This window comes from Mus musculus, chromosome 17, assembly GCF_000001635.26.
Source record: "Mus musculus strain C57BL/6J chromosome 17, GRCm38.p6 C57BL/6J".
Classification (NCBI taxonomy): Eukaryota; Metazoa; Chordata; class Mammalia; order Rodentia; family Muridae; genus Mus; species Mus musculus.
Window position 1 is genome coordinate 6,932,207 of NC_000083.6, and position 21,911 is coordinate 6,954,117.

The 21,911-nt window shown below is 48.6% G+C and overlaps 1 protein-coding gene across 1 annotated transcript in view; it reads right to left on the reverse strand.

The window, feature by feature from the left end:
• Rsph3b (radial spoke 3B homolog (Chlamydomonas)) overlaps window positions 1-16,150 on the reverse strand; it is a 43,641-nt gene extending 27,491 nt beyond the window's left edge. The window contains exons 1-2 of the mRNA NM_001083945.1: window positions 15,772-16,150; window positions 9,463-9,550 (exon numbers count right to left, since the gene is read on the reverse strand). Of these exons, the coding sequence (NP_001077414.1) occupies window positions 9,463-9,550; window positions 15,772-15,884 (201 nt within the window). The 5' untranslated portion in view covers window positions 15,885-16,150. The remainder of the gene's footprint in view (window positions 1-9,462; window positions 9,551-15,771) is intronic.
• Window positions 16,151-21,911: the final 5,761 nt, after the last annotated feature.

Sequence of the window (21,911 nt, forward strand, 5' to 3'; positions counted from 1 at the left end):
GGTTCTGACTGCAGTGGGCCTGTGTGGTTCTGACTGCAGTGGGCCTGTGTGGTTCTGACTGCAGTGGGCGTGTGTGGTTCTGACTGCAGTGGGCGTGTGTGGTTCTGACTGCAGTGGGCGTGTGTGGTTCTGACTGCAGTGGGCGTGTGTGGTTCTGAGTGCAGTGGGCCTGTGTGGTTCTGACTGCAGTGGGCGTGTGTGGTTCTGACTGCAGTGGGCCTGTGTGGTTCTGACTGCAGTGGGCGTGTGTGGTTCTGACTGCAGTGGGCGTGTGTGGTTCTGACTGCAGTGGGCGTGTGTGGTTCTGACTGCAGTGGGCGTGTGTGGTTCTGACTGCAGTGGGCCTGTGTGGTTCTGACTGCAGTGGGCCTGTGTGGTTCTGACTGCAGTGGGCGTGTGTGGTTCTGACTGCAGTGGCGTGTGTGGTTCTGACTGCAGTGGGCGTGTGTGGTTCTGACTGCAGTGGGCGTGTGTGGTTCTCACTGCAGTGGGCGTGTGTGGTCTGACTGCAGTGGGCGTGTGTGGTTCTCACTGCAGTGGGCGTGTGTGGTTCTCACTGCAGTGGGCGTGTGTGGTCTGACTGCAGTGGGCGTGTGTGGTTCTGACTGCAGTGGGCGTGTGTGGTTCTGACTGCAGTGGGCGTGTGTGGTTCTGACTGCAGTGGGCGTGTGTGGTTCTGACTGCAGTGGGCGTGTGTGGTTCTGACTGCAGTGGGCCTGTGTGGTTCTGACTGCAGTGGGCGTGTGTGGTTCTGACTGCAGTGGGCCTGTGTGGTTCTGACTGCAGTGGGCGTGTGTGGTTCTGACTGCAGTGGGCGTGTGTGGTTCTGACTGCAGTGGGCCTGTGTGGTTCTGACTGCAGTGGGCGTGTGTGGTTCTCACTGCAGTGGGCGTGTGTGGTCTGACTGCAGTGGGCGTGTGTGGTTCTCACTGCAGTGGGCGTGTGTGGTTCTGACTGTAGTGGGCGTGTGTGGTTCTGACTGCAGTGGGCGTGTGTGGTTCTGACTGCAGTGGGCGTGTGTGGTTCTGACTGCAGTGGGCCTGTGTGGTTCTGACTGCAGTGGGCGTGTGTGGTTCTCACTGCAGTGGGCGTGTGTGGTTCTGACTGCAGTGGGCGTGTGTGGTTCTGACTGCAGTGGGCGTGTGTGGTTCTGACTGCAGTGGGCGTGTGTGGTTCTGACTGCAGTGGGCGTGTGTGGTTCTGACTGCAGTGGGCCTGTGTGGTTCTGACTGCAGTGGGCCTGTGTGGTTCTGACTGCAGTGGGCCTGTGTGGTTCTGACTGCAGTGGGCGTGTGTGGTTCTGACTGCAGTGGGCCTGTGTGGTTCTGACTGCAGTGGGCGTGTGTGGTTCTGACTGCAGTGGGCGTGTGTGGTTCTGACTGCAGTGGGCGTGTGTGGTTCTGACTGCAGTGGGCGTGTGTGGTTCTGACTGCAGTGGGCCTGTGTGGTTCTGACTGCAGTGGGCGTGTGTGGTTCTGACTGCAGTGGGCGTGTGTGGTTCTGACTGCAGTGGGCGTGTGTGGTTCTGACTGCAGTGGGCGTGTGTGGTTCTGACTGCAGTGGGCGTGTGTGGTTCTGACTGCAGTGGGCGTGTGTGGTTCTGACTGCAGTGGGCGTGTGTGGTTCTGACTGCAGTGGGCCTGTGTGGTTCTGACTGCAGTGGGCGTGTGTGGTTCTGACTGCAGTGGGCGTGTGTGGTTCTGACTGCAGTGGGCGTGTGTGGTTCTGACTGCAGTGGGCGTGTGTGGTTCTGACTGCAGTGGGCGTGTGTGGTTCTGACTGCAGTGGGCGTGTGTGGTTCTGACTGCAGTGGGCGTGTGTGGTTCTGACTGCAGTGGGCGTGTGTGGTTCTGACTGCAGTGGGCGTGTGTGGTTCTCACTGCAGTGGGCGTGTGTGGTTCTGACTGCAGTGGGCGTGTGTGGTTCTGACTGCAGTGGGCGTGTGTGGTTCTCACTGCAGTGGGCGTGTGTGGTTCTCACTGCAGTGGGCGTGTGTGGTTCTGACTGCAGTGGGCCTGTGTGGTTCTGACTGCAGTGGGCGTGTGTGGTTCTGACTGCAGTGGGCGTGTGTGGTTGTGACTGCAGTGGGCCTGTGTGGTTCTGACTGCAGTGGGCGTGTGTGGTTCTGACTGCAGTGGGCGTGTGTGGTTCTGACTGCAGTGGGCGTGTGTGGTTCTGACTGCAGTGGGCGTGTGTGGTTCTGACTGCAGTGGGCGTGTGTGGTTCTGACTGCAGTGGGCGTGTGTGGTTCTGACTGCAGTGGGCGTGTGTGGTTCTGACTGCAGTGGGCTTGTGTGGTTCTGACTGCAGTGGGCGTGTGTGGTTCTGACTGCAGTGGGCGTGTGTGGTTCTGACTGCAGTGGGCCTGTGTGGTTCTGACTGCAGTGGGCGTGTGTGGTTCTGACTGCAGTGGGCGTGTGTGGTTCTGACTGCAGTGGGCGTGTGTGGTTCTGACTGCAGTGGGCGTGTGTGGTTCTGACTGCAGTGGGCGTGTGTGGTTCTGACTGCAGTGGGCGTGTGTGGTTCTGACTGCAGTGGGCGTGTGTGGTTCTGACTGCAGTGGGCGTGTGTGGTTCTGACTGCAGTGGGCGTGTGTGGTTCTGACTGCAGTGGGCGTGTGTGGTTTTGACTGCAGTGGGCGTGTGTGGTTCTGACTGCAGTGGGAGTGTGTGGTTCTGACTGCAGTGGGCGTGTGTGGTTCTGACTCCAGTGGGCGTGTGTGGTTCTCACTCCAGTGGGCGTGTGTGGTTCTCACTCCAGTGGGCGTGTGTGGTCTGACTGCAGTGGGCCTGTGTGGTTCTCACTGCAGTGGGCGTGTGTGGTTCTGACTGCAGTGGGCCTGTGTGGTTCTGACTGCAGTGGGCGTGTGTGGTTCTGACTGCAGTGGGCGTGTGTGGTTCTGACTGCAGTGGGCGTGTGTGGTTCTGACTGCAGTGGGCCTGTGTGGTTCTGACTGCAGTGGGCCTGTGTGGTTCTGACTGCAGTGGGCCTGTGTGGTTCTGACTGCAGTGGGCGTGTGTGGTTCTGACTGCAGTGGGCCTGTGTGGTTCTGACTGCAGTGGGCGTGTGTGGTTCTGACTGCAGTGGGCGTGTGTGGTTCTGACTGCAGTGGGCGTGTGTGGTTCTGACTGCAGTGGGCGTGTGTGGTTCTGACTGCAGTGGGCCTGTGTGGTTCTGACTGCAGTGGGCGTGTGTGGTTCTGACTGCAGTGGGCGTGTGTGGTTCTGACTGCAGTGGGCGTGTGTGGTTCTGACTGCAGTGGGCGTGTGTGGTTCTGACTGCAGTGGGCGTGTGTGGTTCTGACTGCAGTGGGCGTGTGTGGTTCTGACTGCAGTGGGCGTGTGTGGTTCTGACTGCAGTGGGCCTGTGTGGTTCTGACTGCAGTGGGCCTGTGTGGTTCTGACTGCAGTGGCGTGTGTGGTTCTGACTGCAGTGGGCGTGTGTGGTTCTGACTGCAGTGGGCGTGTGTGGTTCTGACTGCAGTGGGCGTGTGTGGTTCTGACTGCAGTGGGCGTGTGTGGTTCTGACTGCAGTGGGCGTGTGTGGTTCTGACTGCAGTGGGCGTGTGTGGTTCTGACTGCAGTGGGCGTGTGTGGTTCTGACTGCAGTGGGCGTGTGTGGTTCTGACTGCAGTGGGCCTGTGTGGTTCTGACTGCAGTGGGCGTGTGTCGTTCTGACTGCAGTGGGCGTGTGTGGTTCTGACTGCAGTGGGCGTGTGTGGTTCTGACTGCAGTGGGCCTGTGTGGTTCTGACTGCAGTGGGCCTGTGTGGTTCTGACTGCAGTGGGCGTGTGTGGTTCTGACTGCAGTGGGCGTGTGTGGTTCTGACTGCAGTGGGCGTGTGTGGTTCTGACTGCAGTGGGCGTGTGTGGTTCTGACTGCAGTGGGCCTGTGTGGTTCTGACTGCAGTGGGCGTGTGTGGTTCTGACTGCAGTGGGCCTGTGTGGTTCTGACTGCAGTGGGCGTGTGTGGTTCTGACTGCAGTGGGCGTGTGTGGTTCTCACTGCAGTGGGCGTGTGTGGTTCTCACTGCAGTGGGCGTGTGTGGTTCTCACTGCAGTGGGCGTGTGTGGTTCTGACTGCAGTGGGCGTGTGTGGTTCTGACTGCAGTGGGCGTGTGTGGTTCTGACTGCAGCGGGCGTGTGTGGTTCTGACTGCAGTGGGCGTGTGTGGTTCTGACTGCAGTGGGCCTGTGTGGTTCTGACTGCAGTGGGCGTGTGTGGTTCTGACTGCAGTGGGCGTGTGTGGTTCTGACTGCAGTGGGCGTGTGTGGTTCTGACTGCAGTGGGCGTGTGTGGTTCTGACTGCAGTGGGCGTGTGTGGTTCTGACTGCAGTGGGCGTGTGTGGTTCTGACTGCAGTGGGCCTGTGTGGTTCTGACTGCAGTGGGCGTGTGTGGTTCTGACTGCAGTGGGCGTGTGTGGTTCTGACTGCAGTGGGCGTGTGTGGTTCTGACTGCAGTGGGCCTGTGTGGTTCTGACTGCAGTGGGCCTGTGTGGTTCTGACTGCAGTGGGCGTGTGTGGTTCTGACTGCAGTGGGCGTGTGTGGTTCTCACTGCAGTGGGCGTGTGTGGTTCTGACTGTAGCGGGCGTGTGTGGTTCTGACTGCAGTGGGCGTGTGTGGTTCTGACTGCAGTGGGCGTGTGTGGTTCTGACTGCAGTGGGCCTGTGTGGTTCTGACTGCAGTGGGCGTGTGTGGTTCTCACTGCAGTGGGCGTGTGTGGTTCTGACTGCAGTGGGCGTGTGTGGTTCTGACTGCAGTGGGCGTGTGTGGTTCTGACTGCAGTGGGCGTGTGTGGTTCTGACTGCAGTGGGCGTGTGTGGTTCTGACTGCAGTGGGCCTGTGTGGTTCTGACTGCAGTGGGCCTGTGTGGTTCTGACTGCAGTGGGCCTGTGTGGTTCTGACTGCAGTGGGCGTGTGTGGTTCTGACTGCAGTGGGCCTGTGTGGTTCTGACTGCAGTGGGCGTGTGTGGTTCTGACTGCAGTGGGCGTGTGTGGTTCTGACTGCAGTGGGCCTGTGTGGTTCTGACTGCAGTGGGCGTGTGTGGTTCTGACTGCAGTGGGCGTGTGTGGTTCTGACTGCAGTGGGCGTGTGTGGTTCTGACTGCAGTGGGCGTGTGTGGTTCTGACTGCAGTGGGCGTGTGTGGTTCTGACTGCAGTGGGCGTGTGTGGTTCTGACTGCAGTGGGCGTGTGTGGTTCTGACTGCAGTGGGCGTGTGTGGTTCTGACTGCAGTGGGCGTGTGTGGTTCTCACTGCAGTGGGCGTGTGTGGTTCTGACTGCAGTGGGCGTGTGTGGTTCTGACTGCAGTGGGCGTGTGTGGTTCTCACTGCAGTGGGCGTGTGTGGTTCTCACTGCAGTGGGCGTGTGTGGTTCTGACTGCAGTGGGCCTGTGTGGTTCTGACTGCAGTGGGCGTGTGTGGTTCTGACTGCAGTGGGCGTGTGTGGTTGTGACTGCAGTGGGCCTGTGTGGTTCTGACTGCAGTGGGCGTGTGTGGTTCTGACTGCAGTGGGCGTGTGTGGTTCTGACTACAGTGGGCGTGTGTGGTTCTGACTGCAGTGGGCCTGTGTGGTTCTGACTGCAGTGGGCCTGTGTGGTTCTGACTGCAGTGGGCGTGTGTGGTTCTGACTGCAGTGGGCGTGTGTGGTTCTGACTGCAGTGGTCGTGTGTGGTTCTGACTGCAGTGGTCGTGTGTGGTTCTCACTGCAGTGGGCGTGTGTGGTTCTCACTGCAGTGGGCGTGTGTGGTTCTCACTGCAGTGGTCGTGTGTGGTCTGACTGCAGTGGGCGTGTGTGATTCTGACTGCAGTGGGCGTGTGTGGTTCTGACTGCAGTGGGCGTGTGTGGTCTGACTGCAGTGGTCGTGTGTGGTTCTGACTGCAGTGGGCGTGTGTGGTTCTCACTGCAGTGGGCGTGTGTGGTTCTCACTGCAGTGGGTGGGTGTGTGTGAGGGAGTTCGGAGCCTCACTCCCCAGGATACTCTCCTGCCACCTTAGTGGTACTGGGTGCTGGTGTGGTTGTGCTGATGCTAGTGTCTGGATGGCAGGGGCAGGAGGGCAGCAGTTCTGACTGCTACTATTTTGTCTCTCTTTGACAGACTAACAACCTAGCTCCCTGCTGGTCTTGTTACCAGAGCTCAAAAGAAGTAGGGCATCAGCATGTGTTCTAAGACTTGCCTCACTGGCTGAGTGAGGGTGGAATCCAGCTACCTGCTCTCCTTTTGTGGACAGTGCCTCAGCAGGAGGAGCAGGGGATGGAGTTGCACCCTTTGCTATGTATGTCCAGTTTACACTGTCTTGCTGTTTGTTGGGTGGGAATGCTGTTTACATAGCCCAGCCTCACTGACACTGTGGGGAGGGGCAAGGCAGCTTCTCTTTTAGTGTTCGGCTGAAGTATGGGTCTCTCTTAGGGGTGTGTCTGTGGGCTTCTCCAGCATCCTAGCTTGATGCAGGAGAGGCAGAAAGGAAACATGGAAGGAAAGACATGTGATGCTGCTTCTCCACTGAGTCTCAGCCCTGGCAGCCTGCAGCCTCCATCCTGGAGTCTGGCAGGGTTTCTGAGAATGTGTCTTATGGTGTTTTCAGTCCTAAGAAGGAGGATCAGGAAGTTCTAGGGCAGATTTTTATAGTAAGATGCTGAATAAAGGTATTTTTAAAGGGTTATTTACTTTTTTACATTTGTTCTAGGTATATTGTGCTCACTACACTGCTAAAGTGACACAATATGTCTCCATCCCATATGTGGGATCTTCCTGAGCGGGCTGTATGGAAGCTGTCTAGAGAAGCTTGTTTTTAAAAAATCAAGGGCTGGAGAGATGGCTCAGTGGTTAAGAGCACTGACAGCTCTTCCAGAGGTCCTGAGTTCAATTCCCAGCAATCACATGGTCACATGGTGGCTTACAATCACCTGTAATGGGATCTGATGCCCTCTTCTTGTTTGTCTGAGACAGCCACAGTGTACTCATATACATTCAATAAATAATAATTTTTAAAAGTGCACAGTCCTAGCCCAGCAGTGGTGATGCACACCTTAAATTCCAGCACTCGGGAGGCAGAGGCAGGCTGATTTCTGAGTTCCAGGACAGCCTGGTCTACAGAGTGAGTTCCAGGACAGTCAGGGCTACACAAAGAAACCCTGTGTCAAAAAACCAAACCAAACAAACATACAACCCCTCCATCCCTCAACAATCTCAACCCCCCAAAACAATAACAACAACAACAACAACAACAAGAAGAAGAAAACAATAAAAACAATACACAGTCCTGTGTCGTGTTTTTGAGTGTATAAAGAAAAGATACATAATTAAGACTTTTAGATCAAACAATATCAGTAGTAGAGGATAAGACAATCTAAACAAAACTAAATGTGTCAGATGCCAGCCAGTGTGGCCTCATACTAGTGGTGTCTGTAAATTGCTTAAATTGATCTGCAACAATTTAGTATAAAAACCCAAAGTCAAAGTTTAGAATCTTTTAGAGGGTCCACTAGAATCTGTTGAATAAAAACAAAATAGGGTTTATTTTAGTAATTATTTATAATAAAATAATGTAAAATAATGTAAAAGTTACTACTTTTCTTTTTTCATGCTGGGAAATCTAATGACTGGAAAAAGGATTTACCCTTAGGCCAGAGTACAGAAAACAGGGTTGTTTAGTACACTGCAGAGAGAGCAGCAGGCATGGCAGACTCAATGAACTGATGCCACATCTACTGTCCTTATGTATACAGCTCCATGGCAGAACACGCCCACACCACTGTGACCAGCACCACTTACCCTCACACTGTTCACTCGTCTGTAACCCAAACTCTGGGCCCATCAAACAGTAACTCCTGCAAGTACCACTGGATCCACAAACACATGCACATGCATACATATGTACATACATACATACGCATATACACACTTGCCTATGCAATGCATACATATGCACATACATACATACTATATATGTACATAATACATAATACACACGTATGCACACACATACATATTCACACACATATAGATATACTTGGGGGGCAGTGTTGGGGACTCAATTGAAGGCCTTGCACATGTTAGGCAACTGCTTTATCATGATCTACACCTCTAGCTTCTATGTCTTTTAAAAATGCACTCTTCAAGTAATTTGCCACGTGCTCTGGTCGAGTCAGCTTGACAAGCCGAGAGGCTTGGAAGCTACTCACTGAGGCAGAAGAGTTTCACGGAAATTCACTCCTGGAGTCTGGTGTTCTCTCTAACCCATACATTAATTTCCATTCCCACATTAGTCTAGTGTATGGATCCACGTGCTCTCTTTTAGTATTATCCTATTATAAGTGCCTTTTAAGATTGAATTCTGACATAGCTAAAGCCTTCCGCCAGTGCTCCAACAGTCCTAGAACGTCCTTGAGCAAGACCATGGGCTTGGAATTCAGGAAGAATGTTGCTATTCAGTGACATTCAGAATTGCCTCTGGTACTACACTATCACTTAGAATAAAAGCCAAGTCGCTCCCATATACAGGAATTTACAATGGTTTAGGAAGTAGATGGGGCTATGGTTTTAGAGTATTGCATTATTCATGAGATGGTTAGCTAGAACGGAACTCCCTAGTTAGAACCATGACTTGGGTGTGAAAGCCCTTGCCCTAGGAGTGAAAATTCTCACACCTGGCTTCTAAGACTATAGCTGACCTTAGACAGGGCTGACTTTGTCTCAGTTATTTTATTGCCCAGCTCCTTCCCATCTTTGTGTTTTCATTCCTCTGTTCTGTGTAAGAGTCATTAAGCATCCGGTTACCTCATTTGTACCTTGCGGGTATGTCACCCAACTTCCTTATTGTCTTCTGCGTAAAAAGTCTGATGCTCGATTTGACAAATACATTCAGATACTACACAACCTTTCCTGTGTGCATCTGTCTGTCAATTCATCCGACACTTTGCCCACCCGCGACTAGAGACCAGTTCCACGCAGACAAAGGGGCCCAGAGGGTCTGCGGCAGTAATTTATTTTTATTTCATTTTAAAAGCATTTTAGGTGACAGATCTGACACAAACATACAACTGATCTTCAGCACAGATAAAATGAAAGCTGTGTTAGGCCACTGTCCTGGTTAGTTTTCACTGTCAACTCTTCTTCACCAGGGAAGAGAAGAGTCTGACTGAGGAACCACTCAGCTTGGACTTGCCTGTGGCCTTGTCTGCCTAAGGCTGTTTTGACTAATGACTGAGTGAAGGGCTCAGCCCCCTGTGGAAGGCACCATCCCTAGCTTGAGTAAGAAAGTTGGCTGAGCGAGCCAGGTGGAAACATTTCTCCATGGTTTCTGCTCCAACTTCTGCTTCAGCTCCTGCCCTGATTTCTCTCAAGGATGGGTTGTGACCCGAAAGTGTAAGCTAAATAAGCCTTTTCCCTTTCTAGCTGCTTTTGGTCACAGTGTTTGTTACAACAACAGGATTAAACTAGGCCAGCCACTCGGTGTGCTTACCACCTGTCCTGTGGGCAGTGCATAGGTGTTGCCTCGGATCACCCTTCTGTCATACATGATGTTCCCGTAACTCATAGGTTCTTCAACTCTGTAAAACAGAAAATTCTAAGTGAATGATAGAGTATATATATTACCATTAAGAACCTGTTTCAAAAGGATTTAGATGAAAACTATCTTACAGGGGCTGTGATTTCTACCCAGTGCTCTGAATGTCAAAGTGAAGAAATTCAATGAAGCGCGGGTAAACGGCGGGAGTAACTATGACTCTCTTAAGGTAGCCAAATGCCTCGTCATCTAATTAGTGATGTGCATGAATGGATGAACAAGATTCCCACTGTCCCTACCTACTATCCAGCGAAACCACAGCCAAGGGAACGGGCTTGGCGGAATCAGCAGGGTAAGAAGACCCTGTTGAGCTTGACTCTAGTCTGGAGCGACCAACCACTTACTGCTGAAGAGCACTTGCTCTCTCCAAACAGTCAGTTGGTTCCCAGTGTAAGTCCAGGTCCATGGAACTGTGTATCTCTGGCACTGTGTACATATACACAAGCAGACCAACACCCATACACATTCAGCAAATACAAACATCTAAAACTGTGCAAAGGAAACTGTAGCACAGTCCACAAAATATGGAGACAGAGCTACGGTTTATGTAATCGGTTTCCCTGAGTAGTCTTGGTTGTCCTGGAACTTGCTCTTTAGACCAGGTTCAGAGACCCGCCTGTCCTGCCTCCCAGGCTCTGGGATTAAAGGCTACTACCACCCAGCTAAACATTTATTACTTACAATAATTTCATGTTAGGGACTATTACTCCTACTGAACTGAAGAGAAACAGAAATGATCTGTCCAGACTCCCCTTGCTGGTAAGACACAGGGGTTTGTTTAGGCTTTAAATACTGAAGGCCATTCAACAATTGTAAAAAGGGCTTAATAAATTGGAGTCTGTCCTAAAAGCTCCATTCAGGGATTGAAATGTACATTTAATAAAGGAATCAAGTGTTTAACAGAAAGTCAACTTTACTCTGGAGTCCTTCAGTGCTCTCCTGTGCATAGCTGTGAGACTGGCCTCACCACACCCATGACTCACTGTCAGCAGTGGGGCTGAGCTGATAGACACTGAAGCGTCTCTGGAACATGAGCACACAGCATGCTTTTCTGCCCATGCTGCTTGGTCTCAGGCGGGGTCCAGCTCAGCTGGACGCTCCTGTGTGGGAGCCCTCTCTTTTCTAGCCACATGTGTGACGTCCAGAGCCTTACTTACAGTTGTTCCCAGCTACTATCTACACTCCCTAAAGGCTCAGCTTTCTTTTGTCCATAGAGCAGTTTTTCCCAACCTTCCTGATGCTGCAACCCTTTACTACAGTTCCTCATGCTGTAGTGACCCCAGCCATAACAGTATTTCCTCGCTACGTCCTAAGTGTAATTCTGCTACTGTTATGAACTGTAATCTCTCCTACGTGCCCGTCCACCCAGCCCACGGTGGGAGTTGAGACTTATAGGTTGGGAACCCTACCTTAGATGACCCCATGCACGTGCAAAGCTTCAGTTATAATCGACACTCCAATTCTATTTTACTTTTAGTTAGTACTCTCAACTTCAGCTGCCTAAAGACATCTTACTAGGATGCCTAGAAGGCAAACTCAAACTAGACTCTCCTCTCATTCCAACTTACTCCTTCAGATGATTTCCACTTCATTAAATGCTGCCAATAACCACAGCTGACACTTTCTCGAGAACACCGGGAGTCATCTATGACTGCTTTTCCCTATCCGCCGTCTGGCGGCAGTCACTGACTCCATGCTGCATTGTCCTCACAGCCTTCCAGGGCTCGCTGCCATCACTATCTTTTACCTGGACTGCCAAAAACCCCTCTTAACTGACTGGGACATTCTTCCTCAGTGTGTTCTATATCCACTGACGCCAGTGACATTTTAGAAGAGAGACTGTCCAAGTGGCACTGACTTGGTTAATGCCCCCTGCTATTAAATAATAAGGGAAGATACCAGTTCAATTATCTATCAAAACAAAAAACCATGACACCAAGTGTTGATAAGGATGTAGTGTATTTGTTTAAATATTTTTGGAGGTTTATTGTACTTGTTCACATTAAAATATGTGTATGTATATGTAAATGTTCACATTCCTAAGAACCTGCCTCAGAAGTAAAAGGCCCAGTACATACAGGTGTCTGCCAAACCTCATTCTTTGTAGCAACAGCTAGCTGCAAAGCGAGCATCTATCAACAGTGCAAAGTCTGAACAATGATGGTTACACCCGTACTCTGCATTGCCATGATACTATAGAAAACAACTGAGCATTCCAATTACTAGGAAGGCAGAAGAGAATCAGCCTTGTGTATGTTACTGTTGCTATGAGATAAACTGTGATGGTTCATTTTGACTTGATTGACTGGACTGAGATACACCTAGGAGATTAGTGAACCAGACTTCTAGGTGTCGGTAATGTTCCAGAGGTGATTAGGTCAGGAGCTCTCTGACTCAATCAGTAATTTAGACCACTGGTGAATTCAGAATTAGAACAGACTATGGAGAAGTGGATTATAAAAAGTTGGCTTTAATGGATGAAGTCATTAGGAGTAGGACACTGGAGGGTGCATCTTGGTTCTGACTCTTTCCTGTTATTTCCTCCTCTGCTTTCTGGCTGCCATGAAGTGAGCATCTGTTTGCTCACACACTTTCCACCACGATGCTCTGCCTCACCTCTGCAACATGGAACCAATGACCATGCAACAGATTTCCTGTTGGCTAAAATAAATTCCTCTCTCTCCTCTGCTAGTTTTCTTGGGATCTGTTCAGTGATGGAAAGTCCAGTCTCTCTCTCTCTCTCTCTCTCTCTCTCTCTCTCTCTCACACACACACACACACACACACACACACACACACACACACAGGTGTTGTGTGTGTCCAGTCTCACACACACAGACACACACACAGATGTTGTGTGTGTCCAGTCTTACATACACAGACACACACACACAGGTGGTGTGTGTCCACGAGAAGCCATGAACTTGAATATAAATATGTGAGCCTGAAAAGAAGTACAGATAAATGTATACAAAACAGGTAACATGGCTTGCCTTAACAAGAGGCAGAGAGGGGATTGAGGTATACATCATAAGAATACCCTAGGCATGAATGCACTATTAGATGCTTTTTATGAACATGTATGTGCATGTACAAAAAGAAAATACTAGAAAAATATATTTAAAGCTTATTTAATATAAAAAAAAAACCAGACAGTGGCTAAACAGTGAAGCTGCAAAAGTGAGCAGGAGATGATTAACTGTCTTCATTCATCTACCGTTAGTCCCTGTTGTTTCTATAAGGGTACTTTACCCTTATAAGCTGAAAACCAACAATGAGGATAATTTAACCCCACCCCTACCCCAGCTGTCACCTTTTCTCCTCCTCTGCCCTCTCTGTTTCCAGCACCGCTAGCATAAAAAGGAAAGCTGACCTGAGCCTCTCTCGTTGGTTTCACACAGCTTGCCCTTGCTACTCTCCCATGCCTATGTGGGTCCCTCTCCTGCTCTCCGTTTTCTAGCCACATTGGCTTTTTCAGAGTCTTCAAACAGCCTTGACTTCTCTCTCTCTCTCTTATGGGAGTTTTGAACATGTGATTTCTTCTAATCTCCAAATCCATTTGGCTATTTCTGAAGATCCTTCTACATGCCCCCCAAGCTCCCACAGGAATGGTGGCCTTCTATGCCCTCCCAGAATGTGTTGCTTCTCTGTTGGTGTAGCAGTGACAGGTTTAGTGCCCGGCTTTTGAAATTTTTGGTAGATTCCTAAGGGCAATGCCACAGACTTTTTTCATAATGTTTTGTTGGTGTAAATTTATTTATTTCCTGTGTAACCTCCTTGGGTGCAGTTTTCCTCCTAGTACCTTCTGTAGGGCTGAGTTTGTGGATAGATACTGTGGATGGCATCATTCCATGGTCTGGAGTGCTATAGAGAATAAAAAGGGGGAAAGCAAGGTGAATACTGGCACTCATCTTTCTTTGCTTTGTGACTGCAAATGCGATGTCCACAGCCATGTCACTTTCCCTGCTGTGATGCATCCCCTTGAACCGGAAGCCAAAATAAACTCTTCCTCTGTTAGCTTTGCTTCTGTGCAGTATCTGGCCATAGCAAGCAGACAGAGGAAACTAACAGAGCCCTACTCCAGCCTCTGCTCTGTCCTCACAGCTTCTGACTCAGCCTCCCTTCCTCCTTTCACTTGTGTGGGCTCCCTGAGACAGGGTCCCACTCAGACAATTCAGGATAAACTCCTCATTTTAACATCTGAAATTTAACTATACTAATAAGAGCGTTTGACCTCACACGGTAATGCCTTCACAGGTTCTGGGGATCATGTGAGGACATCTCTAGGAAGCCATCAATATTTTGTCTGTCACGATAGTATTAAGCTTCGTTTGGTCAGTGTCAGACAAAAGGGATGGTGCAGTTTTTTCATTTCTTGGAATTAAAAATACTCACTAGAAGGTTCACAAGCTCTTTACGAGGAGCTTGTAAAACAAGGCTGTCACTTTTTGGTTTGGGCACATGCCTATAGGTGAATTTAACTGTGTTGATGTGTTTGTAATCTGCTGAATTCTCTTAGTTGAAATACTTGGGAAGAGAAGTATTTCCGATTATTTTTTCTCAGTTTGGAATATTTGCATGTAAATGACTCAAATGTAAGCATGCTTCATACATGCCTACATACATAGCCTGGAGATAATTACATACAGTTTTTTTTAACTGTACCTGTATTCTGACTGTGACAAGTCACCATAATATCTTATGTGGAATTTTCTGCTGTGGTATTGTGTCACTCAAAGATCTTTAGGTTTGGGGACTGGCAGGATTGCTCAAGGGTTAAAAGCCCACACTGCTCTTGTAGAGGAGTAGAGTTTGGTTCCCAGCACTCATGGTTCCCAGCACTCATTGGTTCCCAGCAGCTCACAACCATCTGCACCTCCAGCTCCGGGGGTTCTGATGGCCTCTTCTGGGGTCCACTGACACCTGCACCCCATGCACACACACAGACATTCACATAGATATCTAAAAAGCTTCAGGCTTCCAGATTAGGGATGTCCATTCTGTTAAAACTTCTTGTCTGTAAACAAGAGAACCTGTATTCAAATGCTTTCTTTCCAGGTTTATAATTTATTGTGTCACAAAAAGGCAGAAGCCCTTAAACCACATCTGGCTTGTACTGTTTTTAAATTTTTAACTTTCTCAGAGGAAAAAAAAGAGATATTCCCATTTCTGTATAGGTGAAATTGGCTTCTCATATCTAAATATAATACTGGGATGCAGCCCAGTCACATATCTAATCAAGATAACTTGTAATTTTGCTCCCTTTAAACACAGTTATACAGTCTAGCCATGTATTACCTGGAAAACTTATTTACTACGGTCAAGGTCGATATAGAAACTTTTGAACGAGACTGGACTAAGGAGGGACTTTGTGGGAGACTGGACTAAGGAGGGACTTTGTGGAACGGAGGCATACTGACCTAGAGATAATGACTCTGTGCATGTGGCTATACAGTCAATCACCAGCAAAGTTAGCTAACGACACCCCCAGAATAAGCTCACTTCCAAGGGTTATCATGGTTTTAGGATTAAGGGTCTCAATTAAGCTACTTTGTAACCACTTTCATGAAACATTTGCTATGGTTTCTGCATTGCTTTGATACACAGATAAGTTAGTCAACATGTTACTTCAACATAAAAAAAATCAACTTGTTACAAAAAAAAAAAAAAAAATCAGACATCCTATTGCTTCTGCCTCTGGGATAACAGGTCTGTCTCAGGCCTGGCTGAGGGTTACAAGTTCAACCACCACTTCAATTTACACTGAGCACTTCCTATGTGTTAGGCAAGGTTCTAGGTGAACAAAAGGTGTATCTTTATTACATATACAGGCCTGAATATTTGCAAACATTCACTAGGGTAACTGTATGTTTTATGGTCCTGCATGGAGGGCTAACCTAATTCCACCCAGTCTGGTATGAAAGGCTAGCTTTATGTGGCTGGCTTTCTCAGTTGGTACATGCTATCCTCTGTGCTTCATTTTCCTCATCTGCATGATGGAGTGACACCAACTTGGCCGAACTGTGGACTAAGAATGTGTAGGTGAATGCCCCCGTATGGTGTTTGGTGGTGTCCATAACCATTCGTGTACGTGTCGTGGCTCAGACCAGCTGTGCCTCTGTTTAACCACATAGCTGTGTAGACACGGGAAAGCAGAAGGGATGCAAAAACGGAGACCAGACAGGAGCTACTTTGGTCACTCACGGCTGCAAAATGCTGTCTCGGTGGCGGCGGCGCTGGCAAGCCACGGCCCGGGGCCTGCTGGAATAGGTGTAGAGGCCTGAGGCCTCGGCTGTCCGAGGGTTACGGTCTGTCATCGCCGACGCCTTGTTGAGCGTCGAACTGCTTCCCCTCCGGTGAAGGTGGGCTCTGAAGCAGGTTGGGGCTAAGGAGTCGTCGTAGTCGGAGACTTGTAAGTAGTGCCAAGGGCAGGGATGCTGCGACCCGAGAGGACGCCGCTCTCGGGGAAGCGGGCGGGACGCGAGGGGGCCCCAGCAGCAGGTTGCTGGTACCCTCAGGTTTCTCTCGGGAACGTGGAGGGAGTCAGTTGCGCCCCCATCGGTTGCCGAGCAACCCGAGGTTCCGCCTGGAGGCAGGAACTCCAGGCAGTTCCGGCCAGCTGGGTTTCCCGAAGGGTCTGTAGTAAAGGGTACTTCCGGCTCGCGGCCCCGCCCACCTGCTGGTCGTCGGGCGCGCTGGTGCAGTGGCGGCTTCTTGGCAGGCAGGGCCGCCCAGATGTTGGTGGCGGCCATTGGGGCGAAGGTAACGCCGTTTGGCCCGGCGCGGGGGCTGCTGTCAGCGCCATCCCAGCAGGCCCATGTGCTCCTGATCTTTCAAGGGCCGCCCCCGGTCGTTTCTTCTCCTGCCACGCCGCCGCGCTCCCGGCTCCCCGGGCGGTGACACGCCCTTGGCAGCCTGGCTCCCCGCTCTGTTACGCGCTGGGGCAGAGGCGGGCGGGGCGGGCTGTCTCCTGTTTCCCGTTTCCTCCTCCGCTAACTGGCGTGGATTGCCACGCCTGCCTTCTCCACTCACCTTGGGCTCTCATTGGGCCATCCTTTGGACTTGTAAAGTTTGGAAAGGGCTGGGTAGGTTGTTGATCAAGCAGGGTTCCTTTATGCTTTCATCCTGCAGGCGCCCAAGAGCGAAGCGTTTTAGGATTTAATTTTAAAACTTTAAAGAGGTTAATTTTTTTTAAAATGTGTAAAGTGTATGCATCCCTTGTGATTACGTGGGTTTGCAGTTAACACCTTCAGTGCAGCTAAGTCCTGCCTAGGCTTTAAGCGCTCTTCTGCAGTGTACTAGCCCAGCAACACGTGGGCGAATGGTTATAATTTCTGTGCTTATACACTTTGTTTTTCCAGTCTACAGAAGTAGAATTTATCCCTTAGGGTTTGTAAGGATTTAAAGTATTAATTGAAGCTTCAGTACTTAGAACTGTACCTGCAAGTTTACAGTTTAAAGCAGACAGTCACCATTCTATAAGTATACTAAAAAGTGTGTGGTAAATGCTGTAGACAGACACTGCTGAAGACTTTGTCTGACTGATTTTAAGGAATCTTTTCAGAAAGTGACATTGAAGTCAATATAATGTCGAGGTTAGCATCTGGGGAAAAGGTACCTCTTGAATGTTGCAGATGGGGCCATTTCTTAGAGGCTAAAAGCAAGCTTGTCGATCTGAGTTTGCACCAGAACCCACATGGAGTAGCAGAGACAAAATTCAGACTCACACACTAACAAGTGGGTGTGATCAGAGGTTCATAAGTCTGAGATGTAGAAATCCAGGAGGGTGTGTGTTGACGACTTGCAGAAATACTAAAGAAAAGTTGACATAGGTTTGTAGAAATGTTGAACAGTTTATCAGAATGTTTTTGCCCCCTTGGAACAGGAAACCAGTTCCAAACAGCTAAAGCAATAAAGTGTTCTTTCACTTAAGTTCAGAGATAAAATCTGGGCTTTGAGTACCCTGTTGTCCAGGAGGAAGGGGGAACAAATGAGTTATTTAACTAGGGAAGAGTGGGTACTGAGTGGGTAGCTAACTGTGCCATCCAAGCCATAACTGGGGTTTATTAATAATGTGATAGCTACTAAACGTTCTGTAGGTTTCTACCCACAGTCTGGTTCTCTTTATTTGACTCCCAGGGCAATCTCATTTACTTCTTTGGTTATAGTAGCACTTATATATTTGTGATAATAAAATCTTTTGTGGAGAGTCTCTCTCAGGTGACAATCCCAGATATCTGTGTTTGGCATGATTGTCTTGCATCCAGTTGTCTGAAATTCGATGATTTGGCCCAAAGGATTTTGAGTATTTGCTATATGACAAGCACTAGTCAGTCATTGGAAACTAAAGGTTTAGAAGTTTTGTTTGTCTTTTTTTTTTTTTTTTTTGTAATTTAACACTTTTGCCTGTGTGGAATTTATATTTTGATAGATGAATCGTAAAAACAAGGCAAGGGAGCAAAATTTAGCTGTTATAAGAACCAAGAGAAAAAAAGTGCAGCATGAAAGGTTGGGTATAGGGACGGAGGGATTTTAGGCTCATTAGAGAAGGCTGAAGAAGGATGCTCTCCTCCCAGCAAAGATGAGAAGGCGGTGAAGTAATGAAACTTCAGACTGGCAGAACATTCCATATCAAGGAAGCAGCAGGAACAGAGCTCTCAACATCAGTCATGTTCGAAGACATAGAGTGGGTGGACCCTTGAGGACGAAGACATAGAGTGGGCAGAGCCTTGAGGACAAAGGGAAAATGACATCACTAACCACGTTGTCAGTTCCAAAAGTCAGTAGGAAGGCTTGGGCATTTACTCGAGGGTTAAAGACCACTATGAGGTTTGAGTAGAAGTTTGACAGTTTGTTTAAAAAGGACCCTCCTGACTCCGGTTTCTTCATTGAGAATCAACTACTCTGTGGCAGAGGCAAGGAGACTGTTACCCAGTTTTCCTGGCCAAGAGGGGGACAGAAACTAGCATTCAGGGGGCAGATAATCTGGGGAGATGCCTGCGCTGTCCTGAAGGCTAAAACAAATGGACCGGACATGGTCATACAAGAAGGAAAGAAGCCAAACATGATTCTTAAGGGCTATGGGTAAATGTTGCACAATGTGCAGAAAAACTTGCCCAAATGTCTTGGCTGATTTTGTCCAGAGAGGGTTAAGTTAATATGAGGCTCACCCTCAGGTCCTCACTCATGCTAGCCAGGCCAGTGCTCAATCGACAAATGTACTTTCCCAGTTTAAGAATTTGACCTTACTGTAGCTGGCAGTTAAGAGTAAGAGAAGATGGCCTTAAAGGATTTAGACATTTCGCGTGTGCATTTTATTGTCTTTTTCATTGTTGTTCCATCTTTGGATGAACTTGAACTGTGTATGTAATTTTCTTTTCATTTCATCGTAGAATTCAGCAGGTAACTAATTAAAAGCCAAGCAAATTATCAGGCTGTCCTCATTACAGCCCCTGTCCCTTTCAGTCCTGGTTGTGGTTCTCAACTCCAGTTTTTCTCTTCCTACATTAAAAAGGCTCCAGGTCAAAGCTTTGTGCTTGACTTAAATGTCCTGCACAGAAGTTAACAAAATGTTTTGAAGAGGGAAAGCAACAGGAAGTTCTGTACTACTTTCCGTGTTTCTCCCCTGCCTAGGATTCTAGTCCTTTAAACCCTGGATATACCAGCCAGTCTCCGTAATGGGGATTTTAACACAGCAGACACTATGCTCCATACTTTACATATGTAATTTCATTTAGTTGTAATGATATCAATTCTAACATTCCCATTTGTCAGGCAAAACTGAAATCTGAAAGGACCTTAGCAAGGTCATAAGTAGGGCAGTGACAGGTAGGATTGAATGCTCGTCTGTTTGATCCCACCCCTGCACAGTGTCAGCTCCTGGTGCTCATGGTCTCAGTCCTGGGACCTCCTGGTTCTTACTTCCTTTGCAGTCTCCCTTTCCTGCTTCTCATTCCCCATATTTCGATAACCACACAGTCCAGACTCCTTTTTTTTTTTTTTACTTCCTCAATAGTTCTTTATTCTTTTTAATATGTTCTACTTTTAGAGATAAAGTGTCCCTATGTAGCTGGCCTCAAACTCACAATCCTTCTGCCTCAGCCTCCCAGGTGCCGGGCCTACAGGTGTATGCCACCACACCTGGGTCTTCTGCTTTTGCATCTTTCCAGCCTTTGCTTGATTGTCTTGCTCCTTTCTGCCTTATGGAACCACAGAACGTCACGCCTGAGATGGGGCTCTGACCATGCCTGTTCCCTCCTCCGATACCACATTGCTCACAGGTTCAGGGCCCTTACACTATACCCCAGACAGCACTGTTAGCTTCCTGCCTGCCTTCTGACCACAGGTGCTGTAGCACTGCCTGGCAGACTTGGGCAGCATCTCCCTTCCATGCTGCTCAGTGCTTCCTCCTCGGTCCTTCTCCCAGGTTATTTTCTGTTGACATTTCAGATCTCAGCTTCTTCCATAGTTTTCTCCATGAAGGGACTTCTGATCTTCTGGCTCATGCTCTTCTAGATTTCAGTCACATTTGCGTCTTTTCCTCAGCACAAGGCATTGAGTAGGGCTCATTGATGCATTGTTTCCACAGTGAGGCCATGTGCTTACTGAGGGATTAGGTCCTACTGGTGTCTGCACCCTTGCCAAGTAGATTGAGTTTGCTGACTGAGTCAGCCTCAGCGGTGTGCATTTTACCCAGGAAATGAAGGAGCATCTCTTCTCTCTTTGGTGTGAGTAGTTTGAGCAACTAGCAAACATTCCCAATTTTGGTAAATTTCCCTAAGCCAACATATCTAGGTCAGCTTCAATTTATTTAAGTCCTAGGGTCAGGGACAGTGTGTGCTTTTGAAAATAATTACAGTACATTGTGTGTCGCCCTCCTGCCCATCCCCTCTTTATAGGAGGAAAAAAATTTTTTTTCTTTTTTTTGGTTTTTCAAGACAGGGTTTCTCTGTATAGCTCTGGCTGTCCAGGAACTCACTCTGTAGCCCCTGCTGGCCTCGTACTCAGAAATTCACCTGCCTCTGCCTCCCAAGTACTGGGATTAAAGGCGTGTGCCACCAACGGACTTTGCTAACACCCGGTGTCCGACTTCCAGTCTCCAGAGCCATGGACAAGGCATTGCTGCTGTTCAGTGCTCCCTTTCAGCTACAGTATGGTTGTGGCTGCCTCACAAACAGACATACATGGAAACAGAGTTAAGAAGTCCAAATTGGAAGCATCAGTGGGCCACATAGAAACAAGTGAGTCCCACACCATGTGATATTTGAAATGGTCACCACAACTTCTCTTTACTGATCAAAGAAAGACATCAGCGAGACTTTACCATGAGAAGCTGTGGATATCTGACATAAACTATACTGGGGCTTCCAGTCTCTCACTGTTGCTTTTTAAAATATAGGCAGCTAGCCAGGCATGATAGTGCATGTCTTTAACCCCAGCACCTGGGAAGCTGGGGATCTCTGAGCTCAAGGTCCGTCTGCCCTACACAGTGAGTTCAGAACTACACCGAGAAACCCTGTCTCAAACAAACAAACAAACAAACAAAACATACAGGCGTTTGAGAAGGGTTTGAGGAAGGGTCGCATGGAGGTCAACTCATTAGTAAAGTGGGAATACATCTAAAACTTCCCAGTTTGTCATCTTGGTTAGCCTCTGCAGGTGATGCTCTGGTTTTCATTAGCAAATCACTAAGAGCCATTGTGGTGATGTGGCCTCTAATCCCAGTACTCAGCAGGCTGGGGCAAGAAGGGTTTACATCTGGGACTGCTTGGCAACAGAGAAATCCTGTCTCAAATAATTTCATATATATATATATATATATATATATATATATATATATATATATATATATATATACACATGTATAGATATATATATTCATGTATATATAGTATATGTCCATATATCCATATATATGCACAAACTCTGTCATCTATTATTTATCTATCTATCTATCCATCATCTATTATCCATTCACTATCTATGTATCCATTACGAGTCTCCATCCATTCATCCATCCATCTGTCATCTGTTTGTCTGTCTGTATCACTAAGAACATGGTGGGAGATCATTTTTCCCCAATTCTGAAAGACTCAGTGTGATGCCTGGCTCATGGTAGGTACCAAAGTCATAACTCAGCTCTAAGAAAGGGTTGCTCTTACTCACTGACCAGTCAGAGGGCGGTGGCTTGCCCTTTAAGATTGATTTGTTGTTGATGCTTAATAGAGCATAAACAAGATTTCCTTTTACTTTATGTATTATGTTTTGCCAGTGTGTATGTATGTTCACCACAGGCATGCCTGGAGGGTGGAAGAGGCCCTCAGATTCCCTGGAACTGAAGTTAC